Source organism: Kuraishia capsulata, genomic scaffold, assembly GCF_000576695.1.
Source record: "Kuraishia capsulata CBS 1993 genomic scaffold, Kuraishia_capsulata_scaffold_6, whole genome shotgun sequence".
Lineage (NCBI taxonomy): Eukaryota > Fungi > Ascomycota > Pichiomycetes > Pichiales > Pichiaceae > Kuraishia > Kuraishia capsulata.
Window position 1 is genome coordinate 1,009,572 of NW_019172955.1, and position 25,304 is coordinate 1,034,875.

The 25,304-nt window shown below is 45.6% G+C and overlaps 15 protein-coding genes across 15 annotated transcripts; 8 read left to right on the top strand and 7 right to left on the bottom strand.

The window, feature by feature from the left end:
• Nucleotides 1-134: 134 nt before the first annotated feature.
• Nucleotides 135-1,433, bottom strand: KUCA_T00005287001 (uncharacterized protein; the record flags this gene model as incomplete). The annotated part of the gene is made up of 2 exons (XM_022600468.1): nt 135-1,355; nt 1,419-1,433. 2 exons carry the CDS (start codon nt 1,431-1,433, stop codon nt 135-137), a joined length of 1,236 nt encoding a protein of 411 aa, XP_022461286.1.
• A 174-nt stretch (nt 1,434-1,607) lies between these two features.
• KUCA_T00005288001 (uncharacterized protein) lies at nt 1,608-3,044 on the top strand (the record flags this gene model as incomplete). Its single annotated transcript, XM_022600469.1, has 1 exon — nt 1,608-3,044. The coding sequence occupies one exon, from the start codon at nt 1,608-1,610 to the stop codon at nt 3,042-3,044; it is 1,437 nt and encodes a 478-aa protein (XP_022461287.1).
• A 225-nt stretch (nt 3,045-3,269) lies between these two features.
• On the top strand, nt 3,270-4,169 carry KUCA_T00005289001 (uncharacterized protein; the record flags this gene model as incomplete). Its single annotated transcript, XM_022600470.1, has 1 exon — nt 3,270-4,169. The coding sequence occupies one exon, from the start codon at nt 3,270-3,272 to the stop codon at nt 4,167-4,169; it is 900 nt and encodes a 299-aa protein (XP_022461288.1).
• Nucleotides 4,170-4,388: 219 nt separating this feature from the next.
• Nucleotides 4,389-5,294, bottom strand: KUCA_T00005290001 (uncharacterized protein; the record flags this gene model as incomplete). Its single annotated transcript, XM_022600471.1, has 1 exon — nt 4,389-5,294. One exon carries the CDS (start codon nt 5,292-5,294, stop codon nt 4,389-4,391), a length of 906 nt encoding a protein of 301 aa, XP_022461289.1.
• A 312-nt stretch (nt 5,295-5,606) lies between these two features.
• KUCA_T00005291001 (uncharacterized protein) lies at nt 5,607-7,334 on the bottom strand (the record flags this gene model as incomplete). The annotated part of the gene is made up of 1 exon (XM_022600472.1): nt 5,607-7,334. One exon carries the CDS (start codon nt 7,332-7,334, stop codon nt 5,607-5,609), a length of 1,728 nt encoding a protein of 575 aa, XP_022461290.1.
• Nucleotides 7,335-7,751: 417 nt separating this feature from the next.
• On the top strand, nt 7,752-9,194 carry KUCA_T00005292001 (uncharacterized protein; the record flags this gene model as incomplete). Its single annotated transcript, XM_022600473.1, has 1 exon — nt 7,752-9,194. One exon carries the CDS (start codon nt 7,752-7,754, stop codon nt 9,192-9,194), a length of 1,443 nt encoding a protein of 480 aa, XP_022461291.1.
• Nucleotides 9,195-9,420: 226 nt separating this feature from the next.
• KUCA_T00005293001 (uncharacterized protein) lies at nt 9,421-10,317 on the top strand (the record flags this gene model as incomplete). The annotated part of the gene is made up of 1 exon (XM_022600474.1): nt 9,421-10,317. The coding sequence occupies one exon, from the start codon at nt 9,421-9,423 to the stop codon at nt 10,315-10,317; it is 897 nt and encodes a 298-aa protein (XP_022461292.1).
• Nucleotides 10,318-10,359: 42 nt separating this feature from the next.
• Nucleotides 10,360-11,979, bottom strand: KUCA_T00005294001 (uncharacterized protein; the record flags this gene model as incomplete). Its single annotated transcript, XM_022600476.1, has 1 exon — nt 10,360-11,979. The coding sequence occupies one exon, from the start codon at nt 11,977-11,979 to the stop codon at nt 10,360-10,362; it is 1,620 nt and encodes a 539-aa protein (XP_022461293.1).
• A 293-nt stretch (nt 11,980-12,272) lies between these two features.
• KUCA_T00005295001 (uncharacterized protein) lies at nt 12,273-12,743 on the bottom strand (the record flags this gene model as incomplete). Its single annotated transcript, XM_022600477.1, has 1 exon — nt 12,273-12,743. The coding sequence occupies one exon, from the start codon at nt 12,741-12,743 to the stop codon at nt 12,273-12,275; it is 471 nt and encodes a 156-aa protein (XP_022461294.1).
• Nucleotides 12,744-12,910: 167 nt separating this feature from the next.
• Nucleotides 12,911-13,321, top strand: KUCA_T00005296001 (uncharacterized protein; the record flags this gene model as incomplete). The annotated part of the gene is made up of 3 exons (XM_022600478.1): nt 12,911-12,934; nt 13,018-13,217; nt 13,276-13,321. 3 exons carry the CDS (start codon nt 12,911-12,913, stop codon nt 13,319-13,321), a joined length of 270 nt encoding a protein of 89 aa, XP_022461295.1.
• Nucleotides 13,322-13,442: 121 nt separating this feature from the next.
• Nucleotides 13,443-14,093, bottom strand: KUCA_T00005297001 (uncharacterized protein; the record flags this gene model as incomplete). Its single annotated transcript, XM_022600479.1, has 1 exon — nt 13,443-14,093. The coding sequence occupies one exon, from the start codon at nt 14,091-14,093 to the stop codon at nt 13,443-13,445; it is 651 nt and encodes a 216-aa protein (XP_022461296.1).
• A 181-nt stretch (nt 14,094-14,274) lies between these two features.
• Nucleotides 14,275-15,318, top strand: KUCA_T00005298001 (uncharacterized protein; the record flags this gene model as incomplete). The annotated part of the gene is made up of 1 exon (XM_022600480.1): nt 14,275-15,318. One exon carries the CDS (start codon nt 14,275-14,277, stop codon nt 15,316-15,318), a length of 1,044 nt encoding a protein of 347 aa, XP_022461297.1.
• Nucleotides 15,319-15,472: 154 nt separating this feature from the next.
• On the bottom strand, nt 15,473-18,742 carry KUCA_T00005299001 (uncharacterized protein; the record flags this gene model as incomplete). The annotated part of the gene is made up of 1 exon (XM_022600481.1): nt 15,473-18,742. The coding sequence occupies one exon, from the start codon at nt 18,740-18,742 to the stop codon at nt 15,473-15,475; it is 3,270 nt and encodes a 1,089-aa protein (XP_022461298.1).
• A 458-nt stretch (nt 18,743-19,200) lies between these two features.
• On the top strand, nt 19,201-21,468 carry KUCA_T00005300001 (uncharacterized protein; the record flags this gene model as incomplete). The annotated part of the gene is made up of 1 exon (XM_022600482.1): nt 19,201-21,468. The coding sequence occupies one exon, from the start codon at nt 19,201-19,203 to the stop codon at nt 21,466-21,468; it is 2,268 nt and encodes a 755-aa protein (XP_022461299.1).
• Nucleotides 21,469-23,877: 2,409 nt separating this feature from the next.
• On the top strand, nt 23,878-25,212 carry KUCA_T00005301001 (uncharacterized protein; the record flags this gene model as incomplete). Its single annotated transcript, XM_022600483.1, has 1 exon — nt 23,878-25,212. One exon carries the CDS (start codon nt 23,878-23,880, stop codon nt 25,210-25,212), a length of 1,335 nt encoding a protein of 444 aa, XP_022461300.1.
• Nucleotides 25,213-25,304: the final 92 nt, after the last annotated feature.

A 25,304-nucleotide genomic window follows, 5' to 3' on the forward strand; every position in this document is an offset into this window, starting at 1 on the left:
ACAATGCTCTCGACAATATCGTTTTCCTCAACTAATTCGTGTAGATTATGAATACAGAGCACAAAAGGATTACCTGCATAGCTCCAAAACTTTTCACCACTATTTGATATGCTATTTAGACCATTGAAATTTCCTTACGTAGAAAACTCCTCGAAATCGGACAGATCTTCGTCAATTTCACTCTCACTCTCATCCTCGCTATCAGAGCTCTCCACCTTCTCTCCACGCTTTCTGGCATCCTCTCTTCTCTTCTTCTTCTCCTCCTTTTTGGCTTTCTTAGCATCTACATTCTTCTGCTGCGCCTTTTTTCTCTCCTCCTTCAGCTTCCTCTTGACTGCGTGCTTCTGTTCCAGTTGCTTGATTTCTTTGTCTGTCTTTGCAATGAATGCGTGGTGTAGAACCTTTCCTGAGCAGATACCTTCCTCGATCTTGACCAGGTCCAGCTCCATCCGGGGACCCAGTTCTGTCAGTTTCACAGCCCGCTTTCTGACATTCTTTTTGTCATCTTGATCAGCTGGCTCTGCTGCTGCTGGAGTCGCACTTCTGTTTCTCGCTATCACCGTGACATCCTCCTTGATATCCACAACCGAGTCGTCTTCAACCTCAGACTCACTTGTGTATCCGACAGCATTGGCATAAGGGTCAAGGATTATGTCGGACATATCACCAACCTTGGCCAAGTTGGGCATTCTTCTGGCGGAGTTCTTATTCAAATTGATTAGACGCTTGACACCCTTGGAGACATCGACCAGCTTGGTGTCGATAGCGTAATGACGGATTTCAATAATTCCAGTCTCGCGGTCCTTATTCAACAGCAAAACTCTCTTTATGGATCCCACTTTGGTGCTCTGAGGAGATATTGGTGGAAACAAGTTCTGGAACATCGTTATTAGCAACTTCTCATGAGCTGGTGAGTCCTTTGGGTTGGAGAATCCATTCATCACCAGCAATGGTGGAGCAAGGAACTCTGGAGACTGTTTGCTGATGGACTTTGGATGTTTCAAAAATCTGGCCACATCTTTGCACAGAGAATAGCTTTTAATCTTGAAGCAAGCAGTTGGACCATGTGGGGTTCTGGCAATACGTAATTGTGACGAGCCTGTGTCCTCTGATTGAGAGAAGATCATGAGCTGAGACACACCAAGAGGCCCGGCCATCACCACAAAGTCCTTCAGCTTGTTGGATTTTCTTTCACGAAGACTAATTGCTGTGTGTGGCTGCATCATATTTCTTGTATCTTTTACTAGTTGTGTCAGCGAATGGTTCTGCAATGCTGTTCCAAGATGGATTACCATCGACTTGGGGATCTTAGCCAGGTCCTCATCCGTGGCCTTAACGTGCGTTCTTGTCTTTGACTATAAAATTAAAAGTTAGAATTCGTTGAGAAAATGTGATAATCCCGAATATACTTTACGTACTCTTCTTTTCGCCATTTTTGGGGTTTTTAATATAGGTATATGAAGGTTTGTTTCTGAAAAATCACATCTATAAAAAAATTAATTTTTCAGTCTCAGTCACGTGCTCATCTGCATAAATTTTTTTTTGTAGTGATGAGGTAGATTTAATCTAGATTGTTCCCTTCTTATTCAGAGCTGTGTTCTCCAATCATGTCTTCTACGAAAAAGGAGAAGAGGAAGGTTGATTCCAAGGTGACGAAACCAGTCTCCAAGTCATCTGTTGATGTCGAAGCGATCAAGAGGAAACTAATCAGATTAGAGGAGGAGAAGAAGAAGAGACAGCAGACAGTTGTCAAGCCACAGACAGAACAAGAACCAATAGAGAAGACTTCGGATTCTGAAGACGAAAATGTAGCAGAAGGGGAAGAGGAAGAAGAAATTCCCAAAGATTTCTCCTCGTTCGGACTGCACAGTGATATTCTGGAGTCTTTGGTGAAGCTGAAGTTCACCTCTCCAACACCAATTCAAGCGCAGTCCCTTCCACACAGTCTACAGGGAAGAGACATTATTGGTCTAGCCCAAACTGGTTCAGGCAAAACTGCTGCTTTTGCCATTCCCATTTTGCAAGCTTTGTGGGAAGCGCAGTCTCCATATTTCGCATGTGTGCTCGCGCCTACTCGAGAGTTGGCGTATCAAATCAGAGAAACCTTTGATGCCATTGGAGCGAATATGGGGGTCAGATGTTCGACTATCGTTGGTGGAATGGATATGATGGAGCAGTCTAGAGAACTCATGAGAAAACCTCATGTGATTGTTGCCACACCGGGTCGTCTCATGGATCATCTGGAACATACAAAGGGCTTTTCTTTGAGGGCATTGAAGTTTCTCGTCATGGATGAAGCTGATAGGCTGTTGGACATGGATTTCGGTCCAGCTCTCGATAAGATTTTGGCAATAATTCCAAGAGAAAGGACCACTTATTTGTTTTCCGCTACTATGACCAGCAAGATCGAGAAGCTGCAAAGAGCCTCTCTATCCAAGCCAGTAAAGGTTTCGGTGTCAAGCAAATACTCCACGGTTGACACATTGCAACAGTCATTGATGGTAGTTCCTGACGGGTACAAGAATACGTATCTGGTGCATGTGTTGAACGAGAATTTGGGCAAGTCCACTATCGTGTTTACGAGAACGGTTGCGCATGCCCAGAGAACGTCCTTATTGGCCAGGATTCTGGGATTTTCTGCCATTCCCCTCCATGGTCAGTTATCCCAGTCTCAGAGACTGGGTGCTTTGAACAAGTTTAAAGCTGGTGAGAAGCAAATCTTGGTGGCCACCGATGTTGCTGCTAGAGGTTTGGATATCCCTTCTGTGGATCTGGTTGTTAATTACGACATCCCTACGGATTCAAAGGCATACATTCACAGAGTGGGAAGAACTGCCAGAGCTGGTAGGTCGGGAAAGTCAATTTCTCTGGTTACGCAATACGATTTGGAGCTGATCCTCAGAGTGGAAAAAGCTATTGACATGAAGCTACCGAAGGATACCCCAGACAGAAACGAGATTCTGGCTCTGCACAGCTCGGTGGACAGAGCCTATGCTGAGGCAGTGAGAAAGGTGAAAGAGATACATAGTCGTCGCAAGCCTTAGGATACTTAACGAACCAAAACAGTTTTTCTCTCTAAGAAATTGCACTTAGTTGCTTCTAAGGTAGACAGTTATTTGGTCGTGTATTGATCCACTATTTAGGGTCGTGCGCTGATCGCAAAAGAAAACAGCGTCCATCAACCTTCAGATTTCCATCAACGATTAAGCATTGCGTTAAACTTTTTCTACTCCTAGATTTCCACCATTCTTACACTTTTAACTACGGAAATGGGGAAGGGAGCTCTCAAGTTTGGTGGCAAGTCCGGTGTTTTGCCGGTGCCTCGTCAAATCATCAGGAAACCGTTTAGACCTGTGACCGTCAAGCCTAGTGCTAATCAAGGATATGCTGAAGGTATTCAGCATCCAAAGGGCTCCAGCAGGGATATGAGATTCCCAAAGGTGATACCCGTTTCCGAGCAGATAAATCTGACCGCTCGTGATCCAGCCAAGAAGTACACCGAAGAAGAGATTTCGAAGATGCCATTGCAACAGCAGTGGAAAGTGAAAAATTCTGAGCTCCGTAGGACTTTCTTGAAGGAGACATATTATAAGGATTTAGCTGCTATTGAGCTCAACGAGCTTACAGAGTCGAAAAGGATCGCTAAGGAAGAAGCAAAGAACAAGCTGGAAAGGCAGCACGAAGAGTCCAATACCACCAAGTTGACGATGCCCAGTCTCGACGATATGTTGAAGGAAAAGATCATGAGAGAAAGGACTGAGGAAGAAAAAGAACTTTTGCATCAGGCACGTGAGTTGAACAGGATTCATTGGGAAAAGACCACCAAGACCCAGAGCGCATTGAGGCTATTGGAGCTATACAATGCCAGTTCTGAGTTTGCCGTCACAGAGGAAGAAGTCAACCAACTGGTGGATGACGCTTTCACCGAGAAGGACTCGTATGCCTCTAGTTACAAGATCATGAGATCGCTAACTGCTACTGCTGCGGCCCATGCCAAGGGTGTGGAAGATGTTCTCAAGGATGCTGTTGTGGGCAAGCTTGGAGGAGGACCTTCTTTGAATGCTTTGAAGGATGCAGTTAGCGGCGTTGATGACGAAATTGTCCGTGAAGCTCAGGAAAACTACCACAAGTCTCTGCTGGAGAAGGTTGATTCTGAGGAGCAGAAGTGAGGGCCAAGAGATAGCTAAACCTGTAAATATATATATATAACGATGGAATCACACAGAAAATCGTATTAAATCTGGAATTTCAGAATTTCGGCTAACCTAAACTTTCAGTAAATGAGGACTGCCAGAACGAAAAATGGAGAAAGACAGAAAAGTACGCAAGAGAAAAGAAAGTATATACAGCGCTGGTTCGTGAAAAAGACGTATTTATATGGATCCCCCTTATTTCAGCAAGGTGTCGAAAGCTGGGATCAAAGTCTGAGCCAGAGCAAAAGAGAAGACCAACTTAGGACCTGTAGTCAAAAGCTTTGGAGTCAAGCCCTTGAAGAATGAGGTGATACCCTCGTTCTTGGCCATGTTCTTCAAAATGGTGAAACCAGACTCGGGGTTCTCGAAGTTTCTGTTCTGAATTCTGGTCTTAATCACGTCTAATGGAGCGGATACAATCAGAGAAGAAGAAGCACCAAAGATGGAAGCGACAAAGTTTTGGTACCAAGAAGCACTGGTGTAATCGGACAATCCGAAAATGTACTCCTTGGCAAAGGCGTTACCACCAAACAGCGCGAACGAGCCCGGAGCATTTCTAGCAGCGGTCCAGCCCCAACCACGGTAAAGACCGAGTCCTTCATCCTGGATGATCTTGACGAAACCACGGCCCTTGAAAGACTCTGGGTTAGTCTGACGCTTGATCTTCAAGACGTCGAGAGGCAGCAGAACAATCTCACCAATTCCGATCAAAGAACCAGCCGAGGCCGAAAGCAAAGCTTTGCCGGTCTTTTTACCAAAATAGGATTCGTAGGTGTCCGAGAAATTCTTGGTCAAGAACTCATTGGCAAACGGCTGACCACCATACTTGTACACTCTCTGTAAGATCTTGTAACAAGCAGCATAACCCAGACCGGGGAAAAGAGTGAATAATCTCTTTCCGAAGGCTTCCTTTGCATGGTCTCTGAAAATTACAGAGTTCAATTGAGCACCAGATGTGATCTTGGTGTGGTTGCTCATCAGTCTCTTGGAGATGGTGTCCACCGGGTGGAAGACTGCAATCTCGCAGATACCAGCCGAGGCAGATCCCAAGACTCTGGCAGCGGCAGACTGCTTCTTATCGGAGGATGATGGAGGGGACATCTTGAAGGATTCTACACAAGTCGAAGTGAACGGAAAAAAAACGAACAAAAAAAATGCCCTTGGGTTGGATTAGGGTGTTCGAGCTGTTATCTTTCATCTGAAAAATCGCCCATGCAAAAAAAACGTGAAAATGTGTGACTCTCTTTGTTTCGTGTTTTAATTAATTTGGCGCCGCACAAGATAGCGCATGATAATGCTTTGGGATTAAGCTCTTATCTATGCATCGGAATTTGAATTTTAGTGAGATTTCAAGATTCATCTATTACCAGAAACGAAATTTGCCTCTATATAAAAAGCGACTCTTCGGAACGTCTATTTCTTGATATCCTCAACGGCAGAGGCGTGGGTCTTCTGGAATCTACCGGATGGGTCAGCATGACAACCCCAGTCGGCCTTTGGAATCCATCTCATGACAGTAGAGGCAGCGGCCTTTTGTGGGAAAAGCTCGTCGAACTTCAGACGATAGAAGTAGGCCTCCTTGGTGGTTGGGACATCATCACCCCACTCGGCCTTAGGGTTGGCAAACTCCTCGTCAGAGACGCTCTTTTCAGCCAGGTCCTTCAAACCGTCAATCCAGGAGTATCCGACACCATCCGAAAACTGCTCCTTTTGTCTCCACAAGATCTCGTCGGGCAAGTAAGGCTTGGCAGATGGATCGTCGGAGGTGTCAAAGGCCTTTCTCAAGATGTACTTCTCGATCTTCTCTCCGGTAATCTGTTTGTCCTTTGGATCTATGTTCATACACACCTCCAAGAACTGTTTGTCCAGGAATGGAACACGGGCTTCAAGACCCCATGCCATGGTGGACTTGTTGGCTCTCAGACAATCAGCCAAGTGCAAGTTCTTGACACGGGTTACACACTCAGTGTGGAAATCGGCAGCAGAAGGAGCAGCAGCAAAGTACAGGTATCCACCGAAAATCTCGTCAGAACCTTCACCCGAAAGAACCATCTTGACACCCTGGGCCTTGATCTTACGGGAGAGCAGGTACATTGGGGTGGAGGCACGGATTGTTGTCACATCGTAGGTCTCGAGGTGGTATATGACATCTGACAGAGCGTCAAATCCTTCGTCCAGAGTGAAGTGGTGCTCGTGGTGGATGGTACCGATGAACTTGGCAACCTTCTTGGCCGCAATCAGGTCAGGGGCGCCAGGCAAACCCACGGCAAACGAGTGCAATCTAGCCCAGCCATTAAGAGCGAGGTGACCCTCACCGTCCACACCGGTAAGAGTACCGGAAGCATCAATACCCTCTTCCTGGGCAGCAATCTCCTTAGCTGCCTTCTGAGTCTCTCTGGAGGCAATAGAAGCAATCAGGGAAGAGTCCAAACCACCAGAAAGCAAAACACCGTATGGAACCTCAGCCATGAGTCTCTTCCTAACGGCCATCTCCAAAGTAGATCTGACCAGCTTGTAATCGACTGGGGTGGTTGGGATCTTCTTCGCGTCCCACCAGGTTGGCTGGAAGTAACGCACAAGCTTGTCGGTCACGGAGTCGTAGATATGACCTGGGGGGAAAGCAATGATGTCGTCACACTCGTCAACAAGACACTTCAGCTCGGAGGCAAAGAAAACAGTACCCTTCTTCTCCGAAGACCTGCCCATGTAGAGGGTGGTGATTCCGATGGGATCTCTTGCAGCAATAATGCGGTCCTCTTGCTTGTCGTATAGCACAAAGGCAAACATACCATCCAGATGCTTAGGAGCATCAATATCAAATTTCTTGAACAAAGGAATGATAGGTTCACAATCAGACATCGTCTTGAATGGGTAGTCCTTCAGCTCGGCTCTCAGCTGGATGTGGTTGTATATCTCACCGTTAACGGTCAAGATGTATCTCTCGTCATCAGAGACAATAGGCTGAGCACCTGCATCAACACCAACGATCGAAAGTCTCTCGTGACACAAGATCGTCTTGTTGGCGACGACGTTGCCCGACCAATCTGGGCCTCTATGGCGAATTCTCTTGGAATACTGCAGAGCCTTGGGCTTGAAAGCCTCAATATCCTCTTGCCTGAAAGCAGCAAAGATACCACACATGTCTTTAGCTATGGAAGATGCGGTGTGTGTTGGGGAACAGGAAGCCTGGGATGGAGACGTTGGAAAAAGAAAAATTTAGATTCTTTGGAGATTGTTACTCACCGTCCCGGGATCGCATCTGCTGCCGTTTTTTCGGGCATGCAACGCTCGTAACCATTGACTCATTTGACGTGCGCCGGCTAGGTTTCTGACATTTAATCTTTTCGGTAAACTAATTGGATGTGCACGACTTTATTGCTTACGCAACGAGCCGTACCATTGTGCGGGTGAAAAACCACGACAGTAGCCTCGTTGCTCTATTTTTTCTCTAGTTTTTTTATGGCAGGATTTTGGAAAACAGTATCCAAAGTCTCAATCCAACGTCTGGTAAAACCACCTAGTTGCCAAATCAATAAGTACAGTACCTCCAACCACAAAATGTCTGTTGAGGAGAGCTTGAAACCCCTTTTCAGTGCTATCACTGAACTGAAGCCTAGCTTCATTGATCGTTTGTCTCAAGCTGTGAGCATTCCTTCCGTTTCGAGTGACGAAAGTCTGAGACCAAAGGTGTTTGAGATGGCTGAGTTTTTGAAGTCCCAGCTTATTACATTGGGTGCAGAAGACATCCAAATGAGAGACCTTGGAATTCAACCCCCTCCTGTCGTTGATCCCAAGCTGCAACTGCCACCAATTGTTCTCGCAAGATTCGGTCAGGACCCAGCAAAGAAAACCATTTTGGTTTATGGTCACTACGATGTTCAACCCGCCTCTATCGAGGATGGTTGGGCGACTGAGCCTTTCACCCTTGTGCAGAAGGACGACAAGCTTATTGGCAGAGGCTCCACTGATGACAAGGGGCCTGTGATTGGCTGGTTGAACTCCATCGAGGCCCACAGAAAGGTTGGTCTCGAGCTTCCAGTTAATTTGGTTTGCTGTTTCGAGGGTATGGAGGAGAGTGGTTCCCTGGGACTGGAAGAATTGGTTGCCCAGGAGTCTGACAAGTACTTCAAAGGTGTTGACGCTGTTTGCATTTCCGACAACTACTGGTTGGGAACCAAAAAGCCTGTTCTGACCTATGGACTCAGAGGATGCAACTACTACCAGATCACTGTGTCCGGAGCTAATGCTGACTTGCACTCTGGTGTTTTTGGTGGAATCATCCACGAACCAATGACAGACCTCTTTAAGGTGATGAGCCAACTGGTGGATGTCAAAGGAAACATTTTGATTCCTGGAGTGAACGAGATGGTTGCGCCAGTCACCGCAGCCGAAGACAAGCTGTACGATCCAATTGAATTTTCTGCTGAAGAACTGAGCCAAGCTGCTGGTGCCGATACCGGTTACTTCGATGATAAGAAAGATATCCTTCAGCACAGATGGAGATTTCCTTCTTTATCTCTTCATGGTATTGAGGGTGCATTCAGCGGTGCTGGTGCCAAGACCGTCATTCCAGCCAAGGTTGTTGGTAAGTTCTCCATCAGAACCGTTCCAGACATGGACAGCGACAAACTTGACCAATTTGTGTTTGACTTCGTCAAGGCCAAGTTTGCTGAGCTAGGCACGAAGAACAAATTGAACGTAGAGTTGATTCACGGCGGTGCCTACTGGGTTAGCGATCCTTTCAACGACAACTTCACTGCTGCGGCCAACGCCACCAAGCTGGTGTGGGGAGTCGATCCCGACCTCACCAGAGAGGGTGGATCTATTCCAATCACGTTGACATTTGAGCAGGAGCTTAAGACTGGTGTCGTTCTCTTGCCTATGGGTAGAGGTGACGATGGAGCCCATTCCATCAACGAGAAGCTGGATGTGCCCAACTACATTGAGGGAGTAAAGACGCTGAGTGCGTATTTGCATTACTATGCGGCTGGTGCCAAATAAGATATTTAATAAGTGGATCAATATATAACCATCAAATATCGACCTTTGTGAAAAAAAGTTTCAATCGTATGGCCCATGTCTTTTCTATCGTTGGTCACGTGATGCAGGCTAAGTCCTATCAGTGAGCCACATGGGGCCGCTGTAGACAAGACATTAGTGTTCAGTCGTTTGAACCGGAACAAGCCTGCAATCACTCTTTTGAAATATCTGAGCCCATTAACTAGTTATGGCACTCCGACTCAATGAATTGAAATTAGACCAGGAGTTTGAGGCCAAACTCCTTGGCGATATGGACGATGTGAGAGAAAGGGCCATTTTGGAGAGGCAGGCTGTATCGCAGGCAGACCTACCTTCCCTTTCCTCCCAGTTGCAACAGGAACTCCCGGAAGCGAAATTCAGATATGGGTTTGGACCAGCACCTGTTGATGATAAATTTGTTTTTTTCTTTGATATAGACAATTGTCTCTACAAAAGGTCCACAAAGATCCACGATCTGATGCAGATATACATTCATAGATTCTTCAAGAAGACGTTGAAGCTGACAGATGAAGAGGCTCATGTATTGCACAACAAATACTACAAAGAATATGGGCTGGCCATTGAAGGTCTGGTGAGACATCATAAAATTGATGCGTTAGAATACAACAAGGTGGTTGATGATTCGCTTCCACTTGAGAAGGTACTAAGGCCCAATCCGGCATTGAGAGAGATGCTGTTGAGAATAAAGGAAAAGGGAGTATGTGGAAAACTCTGGCTGTTTACAAATGCTTATAAGAACCATGGAATGCGTGTTGTGAGGCTCCTTGGGTTGGGCGATGTGTTTGATGGAATGACATTCTGCGATTACAGCGAGTTTCCATTGACTTGTAAACCTATGGAGGCGATGTTCGCCAAAGCGTTGAAGGATGCAGGGTGCAAAGACAAACAACATGCTTATTTTGTGGATGACAGTGGCTTGAACGTGAGGGCTGCTAAGAAATTGGGATGGGGTAAGGTGATACAGTTCGTTGAAAGGGACGAGGATTTGCCAGATCTGATTGGAGAAGATGATAAAGAGCGCGAAGGTATCTATGTTATAAGGAATATTCTAGATATTGAGAAGGTGGCAGCCGAGTTGTTCTAGAGCAAATGCGCACTGTTGGCTAGAGTGGCTGCTCGAGGGCCTTTAAAACACACTCGCCTTGGTGATAGATCTGTCCAACTTGTGTTCCACTGCCGCGAGAACCAGCAAACAATCACCATGAATTGGATCCGACGAATTGCTACCACCATAGTTAATGAAGTACTCTTTGGTCAGAGACACTAACGAGCTTTTGAATTTGGAAAAGATTGCTTCTCTCGGCTGGATTTCCTCTGGCTCGAAGATGCTTGATTCGCCCACTGCCCCTGTATGAGAGTGTCTCAACTCGTCTGTGACCTTTTCAAACTTCGTGAAGTTCGGAATGATTGCATACACCAGTCTCTCAATCAATCTGATACGCAATTTGGCATAATGAAGGGGTTTCTTCCCGCTCTCAGCAGATGTTCCCAACACCGAGTTGCTCCAAACATTCAGGAATAGCAGTAACGAGTGCACAATCGTCTCCAAGGTGTTTGTCTCGTTTTCGAGGTCGATCTCATAAGTTATCAGTTGAGCAGTTTTCTGTTTGATTTCATCGTCGTTTCCATCATATTCGTCATAATCATTGAGGGTGACAATGCTATCCAGACACAGCCAATACACGGCATATTTGATAAAAGGAATGGTTCCATCCGAAATGTTGCTGATTAGTCTGTATACGAGATCAGGTTCGTCTCGGGGTATACCTGATCTGAGCAATTCGCAAAAGCCCTTGAAGTCGCCTTGCGAAACAGATTGATCCTGATACCTCCATATCGTGAGTTTTGTCAAGCAACCGTTCAGCAACTCAACAGAGCTTGGATTTCCAGATCTGGCTCCAATCCTGTCAGATAAGTAGGGCTTCGTCACTCTGGCATCCAGGAGAAAGAGCTCTATGATATAGACCATTAGTTTGAATATTTCATAATGAGCTCCACTATAATCTTCAGTTTTGCTGGTTGCAATTGCAGCCACGAGAACTTCAAACTGAGCAACAGTGATTATCATAGGCAAGGTAGGATCCATGCAGCCTAGTTTGAGATGCTCAGACGGCCTCGTCTTCCTCTCAAGCAAGTCAGAAGAACCACCTAGTTTTCGCACATAGCTATAAATCGTCTCCATATCAACATTCTTTAAGGACATTGTTCCGTTTTCGAACGAATGAGATATTGCTGTTAGCTTTGACATTCTATTATCAAACTCTCCCATTGGAACGACTTCCGTAACAGGTTTCTCTATGAAATAGAAGTCTTTCAGTCTGTCGGCGTTTCCTTTCAGATAATTGAGGTAATTCTTGTTTTTTGGGTCATTGAGAACTTTGCTAGATATATTTTCCTCCTCGGCCTGCTGTTTTTCAGCGTGATTTATGGAAGATAATCTGTCTTTTTGTAGCAGCTCTTTGAGCTCTTCCTCCTCGTTGATCTGATCTAGCAGACCATCGTCCATATCTGGTGGCAAATCACGAAGTTTTTCGAAAGACTCGGGGAATCCAATATCAAAATCAATATCATCGAGTTTCTGGTATATGTTTGTCTTTTTTTTGGGTGTTGGAGACCTAGAATCCATGTGTTGAGTGGTGTGTCTGGGCTTTCCAGACGGCTTTCCAGACGGTTTGTCAGTCTTCCTATTAGAACTATTCAAACCGAGCAATTCACCCATAACGTCATCGCTATCTGAGTCAGACATTTAAGACACGTTATGAGAAAAAATCTGGCCAATAACCTTTGAACTCGTCTGATAATGGTGGTTTGAAACTTTATCTTCTGCTTGCTTGAAAGGTTCACGCGTCCCCGATGAGACGGCACTAGGGGCCTCCGCCGCATCAAGCTGAAAAATCTGTAAAACGGTATGATAATTTTATATGTACAGACAGATATGAAGTATGGGTGATGTATATAAGACAGACTGGATAATGGTGATTTTTCAGGCAAATTTATGGTTGAATGGGTGTTCCAACCCTCGTTCTTAGAATCGTTCAACTAGCTTGACTCGCTTGACTCGCCCGACTGCAACTCCAACTCCTTCAAAACCTTCCTATCTTTGGTATACAGAAATGCCGATAATCCCAGAACCGAAAACAAAATCGAGGTAGACACGAATCTGAACAAAACCTCCGTGGTATTGAGTCCCTGCTGATTGCGTGGTCCCCACTTGCCATACGCAAGGAAGTAGGCTGCCTTCTTCTCTTCTGTGCTCATGAGCTCCCATGGTAATTCCTGTTTTCCCTCCAGATAATAGACAGTATCTGCTCTCTCTTCTTCGGAGAGTTTTTCCCATCTCACTGGCAAATTTGCAAAGTCTGGCGAGTACAGTTCATCGTCGTCAGTCTGCCAGTTGTCTGTGGAGGTTGATGTTGCAAGGGTTCTTTTCAGACTTGGCTTTGCCAATATTGACTGGGTTGAAAACAACAATCTATTGCATTTCAACGTTCTCGGTATAGCCCTCAACATTGTCAGAATTTGTAAATTTTGTCTCTACGACTGATCTGAATCCGATTCAATGAAGTTTAGATAGTACACCAGAATAAGTTGGCGATGCCCACGCCGAAATCAATGACTGGTCTAAACGACACCTAGTAGCTTTCCACAACAGTCTTCAAAAGCCAAAACCACACAAAATGAGCTCGTATCTGGACATTTTGGTAAGTTTGATGCATATTTTTGTGCTGATGGAATTTCAGTCGTTGAGTGTGATATTTCAGGTGCTAACTGTTCACTCTCATAGCAAGCATTCGAGACCTCTTCTGAACAAAGAGTCAGTCCGATTCTGAATGTGGACCACCACGGCTTTCTTGCGGTGATTGCTCTTACGATTGCAATTGTGCTGATTTCATATGGATTCTCGTTGACTGGTGCATCCAAGAATAGCGCCACACAGTTTGTTTCATATGCGGTTCTGGCGTTGGTAGCATCGATTTCGCTGGGGTAAGAGAAATGACAATATGATACGATTCCATTCATTTTACTAACAGTATATCTGCAGATTCGGAGTGATTCTACTGGCTTCGGCAGTTGGTGTTTACACTTGAGTGAAAGACTGAGGAGGCTGAGTATGCTACTTATATGAACGATGGTGTGATGGAAAGGAGAATTAAGACTTCAGTCTCGTTGTGATTGATAATCTTGCATTTTGTTATGACTGAGCGCCTCTCAACTCTCCTTCTGGTGTGATGATCTGCCTGATCTGAACGTAGACGAGTAAACCACGTAGAGTGTGGGGACGTACAGCAGCAGCAAAATTCTCAGAAAAGAAGCAAACGTGGGATTATCATGATCAGCGTAAGGCAGGGCCACAAATAGGAGTGCCATCTCACAAAGAACCCTAACAGGGAACATGATCATGGTAGAAAACGATTTGAGGTATCTGATGGGTGTCGACACCAACCCAAAAGTCCTCACTTTGTAAACCACATAAGCATACCGTATCGTCTCTGAAATAGACTCTGAAGCTATGAGTAGAGCAAACGCGTTGTTTCTGGCGACACGTGGGTATTTCCAGATCGTTCCATACGAAACGATAGCCCTGGTGAATGTTCCAAGTGCCAGATTCACCAGCGACGGAGTCCTTGTTCTAACATTCGGCTTCCGAAATATCACAAAGTAGTTCGCCAACTCTATCACAATCAAAAATTGCATGGCCAAGAAAAAGTCTGCAATTCCACCAGGTAGGAACCTCGTACCCACCAGAGGAAAGAGCACCAGCAGTCTCATGAGCACTGCCAGCCACAAAAATGCAGATAAACCATTCGTGAGCAGAAGATATTTCTGTAGGTTTGAGTGACGAGGAAAGATTCTAGACATCTCGTATGGAATATTTGCACTCTTCACTGGAGGAAGAACAAAAGAGAACAAGACACGAAACGGGTTTGGATCTCAAAAGAGGTAAATAGCACGTTCCATAATGGCAGAAAAGCTGCGGGTTGATAAATTTCAATCTTCGATTCCATCTTGTTATTTTCCGATCCAGTGATTTCAGCCAAAAATGAAGATTAGCAGTCCGTTTTTGCTCTTGCTGCTTTTGTGCAAGGTTTGGTCATGGTCTGCAGAGGATTATGAGATCTTTGAGATCACGGAACAGTTGCAGAAGGACATGGGTAAAGATACTGACTTCTACACGTTTTTGGGACTGACCAAAGGTGCAGACTCCACGTTTGATGAGATCAGCGCTGCCTACAGAAAGCGGTCGAGGCAATTCCATCCTGATAAGGTGAAGAAAACAGGGTTGAGTAATTCTCAGTATAAAAAGGAGAAGAAGTTGATGGGCGAACGATACGAGAAGCTCAGTGTGGTGGGCTCGATATTGAGAGGAGACAGAAAGGAACGGTACGATTATTTCTTGAAAACTGGATTCCCGAAGTGGAAAGGAACGGGCTACTATTATTCCAAATTCAGACCCGGGTTTCTGGCTGTTCTAGGCTTTTTGTTCGTGTTGGTTTCTGTATTCCATTACATTGCCATTAAGATCAACTCCACTCAACAGACGAAGCGCATTGAGTCGTTGATAGACGAGATCAAGAAGAAGGCCTGGGGTGGGTCTGGGATCCCCCCAGCGGATATGTCAGACCGCAAAATCTTCAATCCAAACCTCAACAAGACGTTCGTGGTGAAATTTGACGGATCGGTGTTTTTGGTGGACGACCCTACTGCTCCAAGTGCGCCAACTTCTGGTGACGGCATTACCTATGGTGACGATGGTAAGGGAAACGTTGTATACTACGATGAAGAGGAACAGGCTCGCAGGAGGAAGAAGTTGGCTGCTGCGAGGCCAAAGCAGAACGAGGTTTTGCTCCCCGTTACTCTGGAAGACGTTCATGTCCCTACCTACCGCGACCTATTGCCTGTGAGACTCTTGCTATTTTCATGGAACTCCTCCGTTGCGAGGTACATACCTAGCTTGCGAATTGTGCTTACTGCTCCCAAGAAAGTTCAACAGCAGGCTGAGCCCGTCAAGAAAGCGGCACCCAAGAAGAAGGGTGTTAGAAAGGAATTGCCCAATGGAAAGGTGGTGTACAGCCGCAAGAGGTAGTTTACTATTTCGTTGAAGAGTTGTGATATTGGTCAGTTGCTTTATTTTGTCCACATTACATAGAAAACTGTGCTTCTGATCAATTCAAAGTACACCCTTAATTCTTTCGTGTTATTTGGTTCATAAATGGCAATAACTGGAAGCCCAACGACACTCACTCTCTGCTCCTGCCTCTGCTTATCAGGCTAGGCCCGGACTGACTGTCCTCACTTCCATCATCGTCATCGTCGTCATCATTCAGGTCATCATCGTCGTCATCATCGCTGTATCTGGACATTGGACGCAAAGATTCGCCCAGAGACTCGTCCTCGAATGTCAACGAGGGAGAATCGTCAATACCCTGGGCATCTATCTCTTCCAAAGAGCCCTCGTCAAAAGACCCGTTTTCGTCAGAGTCGGAATCTTGATCTCCAAGAGGCTCGATAGGGATATCGTAGTCGTCCTCTATAGCCTCCTCGTTATTCAATCCAACCGCAAACTCTTCGCTGTCTCCGTTATCCAATAGGATGACGCCATGCTCTTTATCTAATTGTATGTTTTGGTCGCCTATGCTCGATGCTGAATCCTCGGGGTTGATTCCGCCCAATACCTGGTTGTACATATCTCTGATCTGGATCAACTGGGTATTAATAAAGTCTGACCATTCGGAAAACCGAGGTGCAGGTGTAGTTTCGCCAGATTCGGTGATCTCGCCAAATAGATCTTCGTATAGCTCATCAAAGATGGATTTGGACGTTCTCAGATATACTGCACCTAAGGAATCGCTAGCCTTGGCTGTGGAGACTGTGTGTGCTGTTTCTTCCGTCTCCTCTTGGTTCAGGTGGATACTTTCCAGGATGTTCTGGAACTTCACAATTTCTTCTGCAATCAGGATCAGATGGCCCATGTACCCGAGCTTAAAGCCAGTGTTCTCCTCGTGTAATTCTGAAGTATTCAAGCAGAACAGGATGTATGCTGGAAGATTGAACGAGCCAGGGACTTGGTCCAGAGAAGAATCGTCTATGATTGCCTCGTCCGAAAAGTCCCCCAGATGCCCAAAGAAAGACGAAACGAGAATCTTGTTGATACCAAGGTTATCCTGATACAAAACTTCTTTAGCATCTCCTCGCGTCTCGTCGTCCAAAAGCCTTCCGTTGAAAATCTGCTGGATCAGGTCGAAAATAACGTTGTGCATGAAGTTGTTCCACGGGAATCTGTGCAGTTTCAGCACAATCTCTCTGACAGCACGGGTCTGCAGAAGCTGGTACTTGAAGAAACAGCCCACAGACATTCCAAAAGGAGTTGGAATGTAGTCTTTGGGAGTCAAACCGAGAGAACTCAGACTCTGCATGTCGTTGATCTTGGTCGAATTTGAAGCAGCTGAGCTGAGAACGTTGATGGTGGAGACCGAAGTTGGCTGTCCGTTGTCGAGCGATAACTCATCAAGCTCACCAGCAAGTCTAGACTCTGCTATTTTGTTATAATCAAACACAGTCACTCCATTTGGATCTGGAGAAGTATTCACGATGTCATCTTTAAGCGCATCACGAACCAACATCTCCGTCTGCTTCACATCGCGCCATTGGTCCCTCTTGAGTATCAGATAATCGAGCTTTGCAGATCTGTTCATCAACGCCATGTTGGAACAATGAAGCAGTTCGGCTATCAATTCCATAACTTTGAAACGTTCGTGTCCCAGAGGCTCAATGGCTTTTCCTATAGAACTTTTCAACTGGCGATTGTAGACTGGAGTTTTATCCAGCACTGACTCGCCATGGTCTTCGTTGAATTCGCCAGTCTGCGAAAACAATCTTTCTGATCTCAAGCGATAGTACTTATCTGTAAGATATGTATCCACGATTTCGGGAAGATAAGCACTGAAGATCTTGAGCATGGTTCCCAGGTAAATGGGGTCTCTCGGACTCGGTGGAGGGACTTTGATGTCTCTATCACCGTCTTTCACGAGATCGTCATCCTCGTTGTGAACGGAGGTGATCCAGTCGAAATCGTCATAGTCCGAGTTGTTCTTCCTGATCACCTCAATGATCACCGAGACACACGTCACCAACCCATAGGCTCCATGCTTAACTATAATTTCCATTATTTCCAAAACACTCTCCCTGCCAACCAGCTGTCTCGTCAAATCATTAGGACCAATGTTGGGATTGTGTGGCTGTGATTCCCCTCCGTTCAGAGAGTTAAATATGTCCCCGTTGTTCATGCCCTGTTCTGTCATTCCACCAAAACTTTCATTGGCAGTATTGGTCTCGTTCCAGAAGCCAACGTTGCTGCTTATTCCCACCAGACCGTTCAGAAAGACACAGAGATTGTCCTGGATTGAATGGGACAGATAGTTCACCCTCACCAGTTTCAAGGTCTCGTAAATCAGGTTTTGGTCCAACAAAATGTCAATGAGACCGGTCGGATAGAACGGCCTGTCCAGTGAAATCATCCGTATCAGAATGTCAGATGCCTGTGGGAAATACGGCACAAACGACAGAAACTGCTCTGAAAGACTTCGTGTCTGCTCCGGCTCCTGGCTCTGCTCGAGCCTGATGAAGTTCATAAATCCATGGATGTTGAAGGTCGAAAAGTTGTCGACCAGCTTCAGGAACTTGTTGAATGTATTTGGATTATGTGTTTCGATAGCGCGGTTCATCTCGTTGTCTTCCTCTGTTCCGCCTGGAGGTGGGATATCTGCGTTGCGGACAAAGATGCTGGCAGGTCTGTTGAGTATGCCTCTCCAAAGCTGCGACAAAAGTGAAAAATCCGAGGGATTCAGCAGAGCTTGCATAATCGAGTTCGTTGTAGTCACAGTCAAGATGTCTATGGCTGTTTCTGCTCTTTTGATAGCTCTTAGAAGTGGGTCGTCTTCTCCAATCAGCAACGGAGAAGAGTCCTGCTCAGGTTCCTGCTGCTGCGGCACATCTCCTGAAGCTTTAAATATCATCTCACTGACATCAACAGAAGCATTTCCTAGCGGAATATCCAAACTGGTAAGCACATATTCGATCAACACCCTGATTACGTCATCTTGGGATATGTACTGTATGAGCTTAGCGTTCCTCGCGCTGTTGATTTCCATCACCAGGTTCTCCTGATCTAAAAGCTTGTTGAGCAGCAATTGATTCAGCGGCTTTGGCTTCTGATCCGAAACTGCCGGGTTTGGGGAAGTCGTCGGCGAATCGGCCTCCACCGCCGCGGGCTGCTGTTGCTGATAGGGTTGTGGTTGGCTTTGATGCTGTTCCTGTGATAAAACGTCGTTCTCCTGGATCGAATGAAGTAACCTCGTTGCTGTCATCGTTTGGCTGGAATTTGGAGTTGTGGATGCCTGTGGGGACACACCAAGCGGCAACCGTTGCTGGTCCATCTCAATCTCCACCAGGATCCTGTTGATAGAGGCATTGGAGTAGGAGCTGTTGAAAAAGGGCCATATTCCGGACATTTTGGTGAAGTTTGGATTTCGCGGTCCGAACCGTGAATTCGGGAATTTTTCAGTTTCTGCGAAGTGGCGGGTGGATGTGGAACTAGGTGGTGTCAGCGTGCTGGCAACCGTCTCTAGGAGTTTCCCCTGTGTTCGCCTTAACACCGGGAAACTCTACTGGTAGTGCCCTAACAAAAACGACATCGATTGTTTCAATTTGTTTGTCCACCGTTTTAGTGTGGCGACAAAAAAACTCGTTGACTTGACACAAAAGTCGTGCGCCGGTTGCCTCCCGTTCATTTCACCTGGTTCTGGCTCCAGCAAAGATGGGCAATTTAAGATTGTGTGTGTTCCTCTGATTTCCCACACCGCTTACCCTTGTTCCCAATTTCATCTGCTCAACCCTGTGGTGTATTGTTTTTTCGGATTCATCTCACTATCATGGTTTCTGTAGTTGGAAAGTCTATCGGTATCCTTGGATGGTAAGTTCTGATCGTGATGATTGCTGTGGATTATTTACTTTACTAACGATCCGTAATTGCAGCCTCTACCTGTTCTATGCTGCTTTTGCCGTCACTTATATCTGCCCATTGGGCGAGCAACTGGGCAAGGAACCCCTTCTGATTTGCCAATCCACTCATGATGTCTACCACAAGGTCAATCCGTACTATGCCACCTACGTGTCTGCGCCAGTTGCTCCTTACGCCGCAAAACTGAGTCCAATTGCTGGCCAAGTCAAGCAAAAGTTTGACGATTCTGTTGTCGCCCCCGTTTCTGGGTTGTATGAGAAGCACCTGGCCAAGCATACTTCCAAGGCTGGTGGGGTTTACACTGCCCACTTGAAGCCTACCGTTACCAAGGTTCAGTCTCTGTACTCTAGCAAGTTGCATCCCCATGTATTGAGCTATGGTTCTAAGGGATTGAAGTGGATTGACCAGCAGGTTCTGCTGGGCTCTGCCAAGACCCGCACTGCTGCCATTCACGGCTGGGCTTTCACTCGTGCCAAGTCAGCTGAGATTTATGAGGTGACCAAGGCCAAGAGCATTGAGGGCTACCATGCTGGTGTTGCCTACACCAAGTCGACTGTGTGGCCCAAGACTGTCAGATTCTCGCAATTGGCGTGGTTGCATGGCACGATCTTTGGTACTAAGGCCTGGGGCGTCACCTCTAGTGCCTATGTCTCTCACGTCCATCCATCTTTGATAAAGGCCTACTACCTCCTCAAGCTGGATGTCGTTTACGGCAAGTATCAGGAGTGGTTAACCTCACCTTTTGGCCAGTACCTGACCTCCACTGCAAGTAGTATCACGTCATTCGTCTACACCAAGGTGTACGAAGGTTGGGTAGTCCTGAGCGGGGCCGAGGTCCGTAACAAGATTGGTGAGCAATATGCAGAGATTGAGCACCAGATCGAGGAGAAGAAGGAGTTCCTGAAGGGCGAGTTCAATAGGATATTTAGCGCTGGATTTAACACCGATATTGACCGTTATTCCCAGAAGGTAGAAACCCCCAAGGCCGAATCTACCTTGAAAAAGGAGGTCAAAAAGGTTCCTGAGTCGTCGAAGTCAGCCTCACCTTCATCAAAATCATCCACTTCAACGACATCGTCATCCTCATCCCCAGCTCCTGTTGACTCGGAGACTCCAGATCAATACCAGAAGTACCAGGACTATCTTCTGGGAACCTCGAAGAGTGCTTTGGAAAACTTCACCAGAGATGTTGAACGTCTTGAGATAGAGATTTCTGATGAGTTGACTTCGAGTATGAAGCCTAAACTTCAGGCTTTAAGCAAAACTGTCAACTCGGGCTACGAGGAGGTACATTCTCTGCTACATGAAATAGACAGAGTATGCGAAGCTGATGAACAAGACTGTCCTCCCGTTGAGTACGTCTCAAGACAAGATTTCAGAGACGCATTAGCCAAACTGGCAGACAATGTGAATGACAGAGGCGCTGCGGCTAGGAAAGAGCTGGATATCTATAGCGAGAAGCTTTCCCAGGATATCCTATCTACAAGATCTCAAATATTGGAGATATTACAGGATTTTGCGGACGCTTCTTTGCAAGAATATTCGCACGCCATTATGGATGCTTCCGGGAAGGAAAGACCAACTGATAATGCTGAGGACACTTGGGATGAATGGAAGAGATTTCACAACGTGAAAAATCAGATATTCGCAACCAGAGATGAGATTCTCACGACTGAGCCAAAACTCGAGAAGTTCAAGAAACTTCTTTCTGACTTGAACACCACTCTTTACGTCTTGGTGAATGAAAGCGGTCAATATTTGGCTATCCTAAGAGCTCAGGCTAACCTAAAGTTCCAGGCGAGAGAGGCGAGAGAAGCAAAAGAGAAGGCTTCCAAAGCAGAGGTTGAGTCTGAAGGAACTGCAGGTAACGAAGAGTACGACGAAGAGTACGAGGATGTTGAAACAGAAACGGTAGTCAAATACATCACCATGACTATTGATGATGACGGTCACACGTTATCGTCTAGTGAGACTGTGGAAACTCCAGTGATTATAGATGATGGTTCCGTTAGTCATCAGAAACACTTTGCGATTGAAGATGAAATTGCGGACGAGACTGTTGATGGAGCTGTTGACGAGGCCGTGAATGTTGAATCCCCCGTTACTGAAGATACGCCCATAGTTAAAGAGGAGGCTGAGGACGAAAACCTGAATGAAAAACTCAGGGACTTTGAAAGTATATACAGTGCAGAGTCCGGAGAATCTAGCGAGGTTTAGGGTGATATTGCTATATGACTGAATGATCCCACGTATGTAAATGTAATTAATCTTTGTAGCAGACCAGATTACGTGTAATGTATGAACTTGAATAGTCCATCCAAGAAGACCGTAGGGTTAGCCAATTTGGGTAGCAATAGATACAGGAGCCCATTATTCTTCAGGCACATGATTTTCAAAAAAAATTGGAATAGAAATAAAAAAGAAAATAAGAAATTCCGATGCCGGGAGTTGAACCCGGGTTTGCCCGGTGAGAGCGGACCGTGCTAGCCGTTACACTACATCGGATTTGTTATATCAATATATTTTCAGGGTTCAACATATTGACATGAATTGCTTGATATTTCTGCGGCTTGGACATAATAGTGGTAACACATTCAAACGTATTAAAATAATCAACTTAAGTAACGATAATTGATATCCAATACCTTGGCTACGTAACAAATAACACAATTTGTTAAAAATCGGCTCGTTGCGTACTGGCATGCCACTGTCAATCAGGACCTCTTCTTTGCGGTTTTTGATTTGACAGAATTGTCCATATACAACAGCAAATTGTGCCTATATGCTTGTCAGCTTTGGGAATGTTCATGAGATCAGAAGGACTATACGGTGCCAGTGTTGCTTGGTACCCAGTGGATTCGAAAGTTTTAACGTGGGACTAAATTGCTTTTAACATTTTGATTTTTGATAACAGTCTCGGCATACATGCAACAATACTAGTTACTTGATAAATAGTCGATTCGGCTGGTTCAAAATATCCCGGGGAAACAGCAGATATTAGTGATCCGAACCGCAAGGCTCAAAAATGGACCAGTTTCTGCCTGTCATCTCGCCACAAGGACAACAAGGTTGATAGTTCAGGGTCGACACGCTTACAATTCAGAGAAACTAAGAAAAAAAAAGACTCTGATCAACATCCTGTTCATGTTTGAACCATTTGCTCCTTTTGGCGTCTTTTTCATCGGCTTCTCGACCTTAGCTGATGCAAAAAAAGAAGTTAGTTCCGATGCCGGGAGTCGAACCCGGGTTTGCCCGGTGAAAGCGGACCGTGCTAGCCGTTACACTACATCGGATATTTCCTTCTTGGATTATGCGGATTTCTCAGATACCTCCAACAGATTAAATATTAATGCGCGGGCATAGCACGGCTGGTAACCGGCGATGTTGAAGAGCACTAAATTGAAAAAGGGGCATCTTGCTTAACATTTCAGTCCTTTCAAAGAATGAAGATATATATCAATTGAGTGGTTGTTTATTCATGTGATGTTGCCAGCGTCCATTCTTTTAGGTTGCAGTCTTTGCTAGTCAATTTGGGTGTAATTTTGTAAATTTTTGAGAAAATCCAGATACGAAGACTTTTTTCAAAAAACATTAATGTAGAAACCATGCAATTCTGGATTGTTATTTGAGTTATTATCCTGAGTGTCCTCTCGGAACACATTATTGATCTTTTATGGAACCTTTCGGACGCTTGTGATTTCCGCCTGGGCTACCTGAATGAGCGATAGACTCGGAAATGAAGTAGCAAGTAGCTATGAGAAATAACAGACCCGATCTGGTAGTTTTTGACCCCTGAGCCGGTTCTTCAATGTGTTCACAATAAATTGGTTCCAACAAAACCAATGTGTCGAAATAGGAAATTGGCCTCGGCAAAGAGATGCGTGCCATCTGTCCAATGTTTAGCCCCTTCCAATCTCCACAGCTTCTCTAGCCAATTGAATTTCCGCATCAAGACTTATCTCATACTGCAGCGCATTAATTTATTTTTGCAACAAAGCTATACCTATTACAACCTGTTTGCCGAAGCTCGCGAAACTAGGCTCAAAAACTTTGCCCGATAAGGTGCGGCTCATCCCTCCCGATCCGGGAGATCATTATCAACATGCATGTCGAGGTCTCCGCACAGATCTCGGCAAGCCCGAAACGGAAGTACACCTCGAATTCGAAAGACAGTTGATAAGGAAGATGTGTCTGGTGGATATATAAAATGTAGCAGTTATAGCAATTAGATGGAGACTATCATGACTATCATGACTTTCATATCTTTATCAAAATCAAACTAAAATGTCACTCAAACTCCATGCAAGCACCGTTGACACCACTAGTGACCCAGCCAAGTATGAGCTTTGGAAACCTAAGATTGCCGCATACAGAAAAAAGCTTGCGGACTCTCTTGTAAAGGAGTGGCTAATCCCGGAAAGTGAACTTCCTGCTGACCTCGATGCTACACCTGTGAAGGCAACAGAATTTCCTTACAAGTATCTTAGCAAAGAAGAGATAGCTATTACTGACACTTCGGCAACAGCCTTGACCAAAAAGCTTGCTTCTGGTGAGCTTTCTGCTGTTGATACTCTGAATGCATTTGTTAAGCGTGCTTTAATTGCACACCAGTTGACTAACTGTTTTATGGAATTTTTCTATGAAGATGCTCTTGCTGAGGCGACCAAATTGGATGCTATCCTCAAGGAAACCGGAAAGCCTGTCGGACCATTGCACGGACTCCCAATGTCTGTCAAGGAGCATTTCAACTTCAAAGACCATGTCACACATGCTGGTTATGTGGGCTGGTTGGACAGAGTGTCTCCAGAATTCGCGGATACTACCAAACAGTTGATCGACTGTGGAGCTGTCATTTTTTGTCGCACCACCGAGCCTCAAAGTCTGATGCATTTGGATTCCTACAACAATATTGTTGGACGTTGCAGAAACCCTAATAACACTTTTCTCAGTCCAGGCGGTTCTTCTAGTGGAGAAGGTGCAATGGTAGCCATGGGTGGTTCGGCTTTGGGTATGGGCAGTGACGGTGGTGGATCCATTCGAGCTCCTAGTGCCTTTTGCGGAATCTATGGACTGAAGGCTACGGCCCAAAGAATTTCCATCAAGGGATTCACGGTGTCAGTTGCTGGAATCGAAGGGTTCATCGGGGTCATTGGGCCTATGACCAGGTTCGTTGAAGATTTGGATCTGTTCATGACTGCCATTCTCAATTTTGCTAATCCATGGAAATATGATCCCTTCTTGACGGTAGTCCCATGGAGACCAGTTGAAGACCCCAAACCAACCTCGCTGAAGATTGGTGTTGTTTTTGACGACGGCATAGTTCGTCCTCATGCTAACATCAAGAGAGCTCTCGAGACCGTTGTGGGAAAGTTGAAGGAACAAGGAGTGGAGATTGTTTCCTTCAAACCACCCAGACACGAGGAGGCCATGAGAGCTATCATGAAAGTTTACAGTGGTGATGGAAACGAATGTCAGAAAGATGCTCTTGCGATTTCGGGCGAACCTATCAACCCATTGACCACTTGGACTTTGAGCTTCGGTGATGGTGATGAAGGTATGCCCGTCCGTGACCTCTACAGAACCTCTGTAACCAAGGGAGAGGTTCGCCAGGAATACCTGGATATGATGAACAATGAGTCAATTGACTTCATTTTATCTCCAACCTATGTGGGATGTGCACCTGTTCCAGATACTCTTCATTACTGGGGATACACCTGTATCTACAACTTGCTGGATATGCCCAATGTGGTTTTCCCAACCGGTCTGTACTCCGACTCTACCCTGGACAAGCCTGAAAATTTCAAGCCCAGAAACGAATACGAGGAGTATGAGCACAAGTTGTTTGAAGATCCAGCTATTTTCGATGGCGCTCCCCTGAACCTCCAACTCACCGGAAAGCGTTTCTCCGACGAAAAACTCGTGAAGGCAGTCAAGGTTATCTCTGAGATCATCAAGACATAAGCATCAGCGACAAGTTTTGCAGTGAATATCATTTGAATAAATTGGAAGAGTTAATTGAGTTTCAAAAATCTGATATCTTGAATATGGCAAGA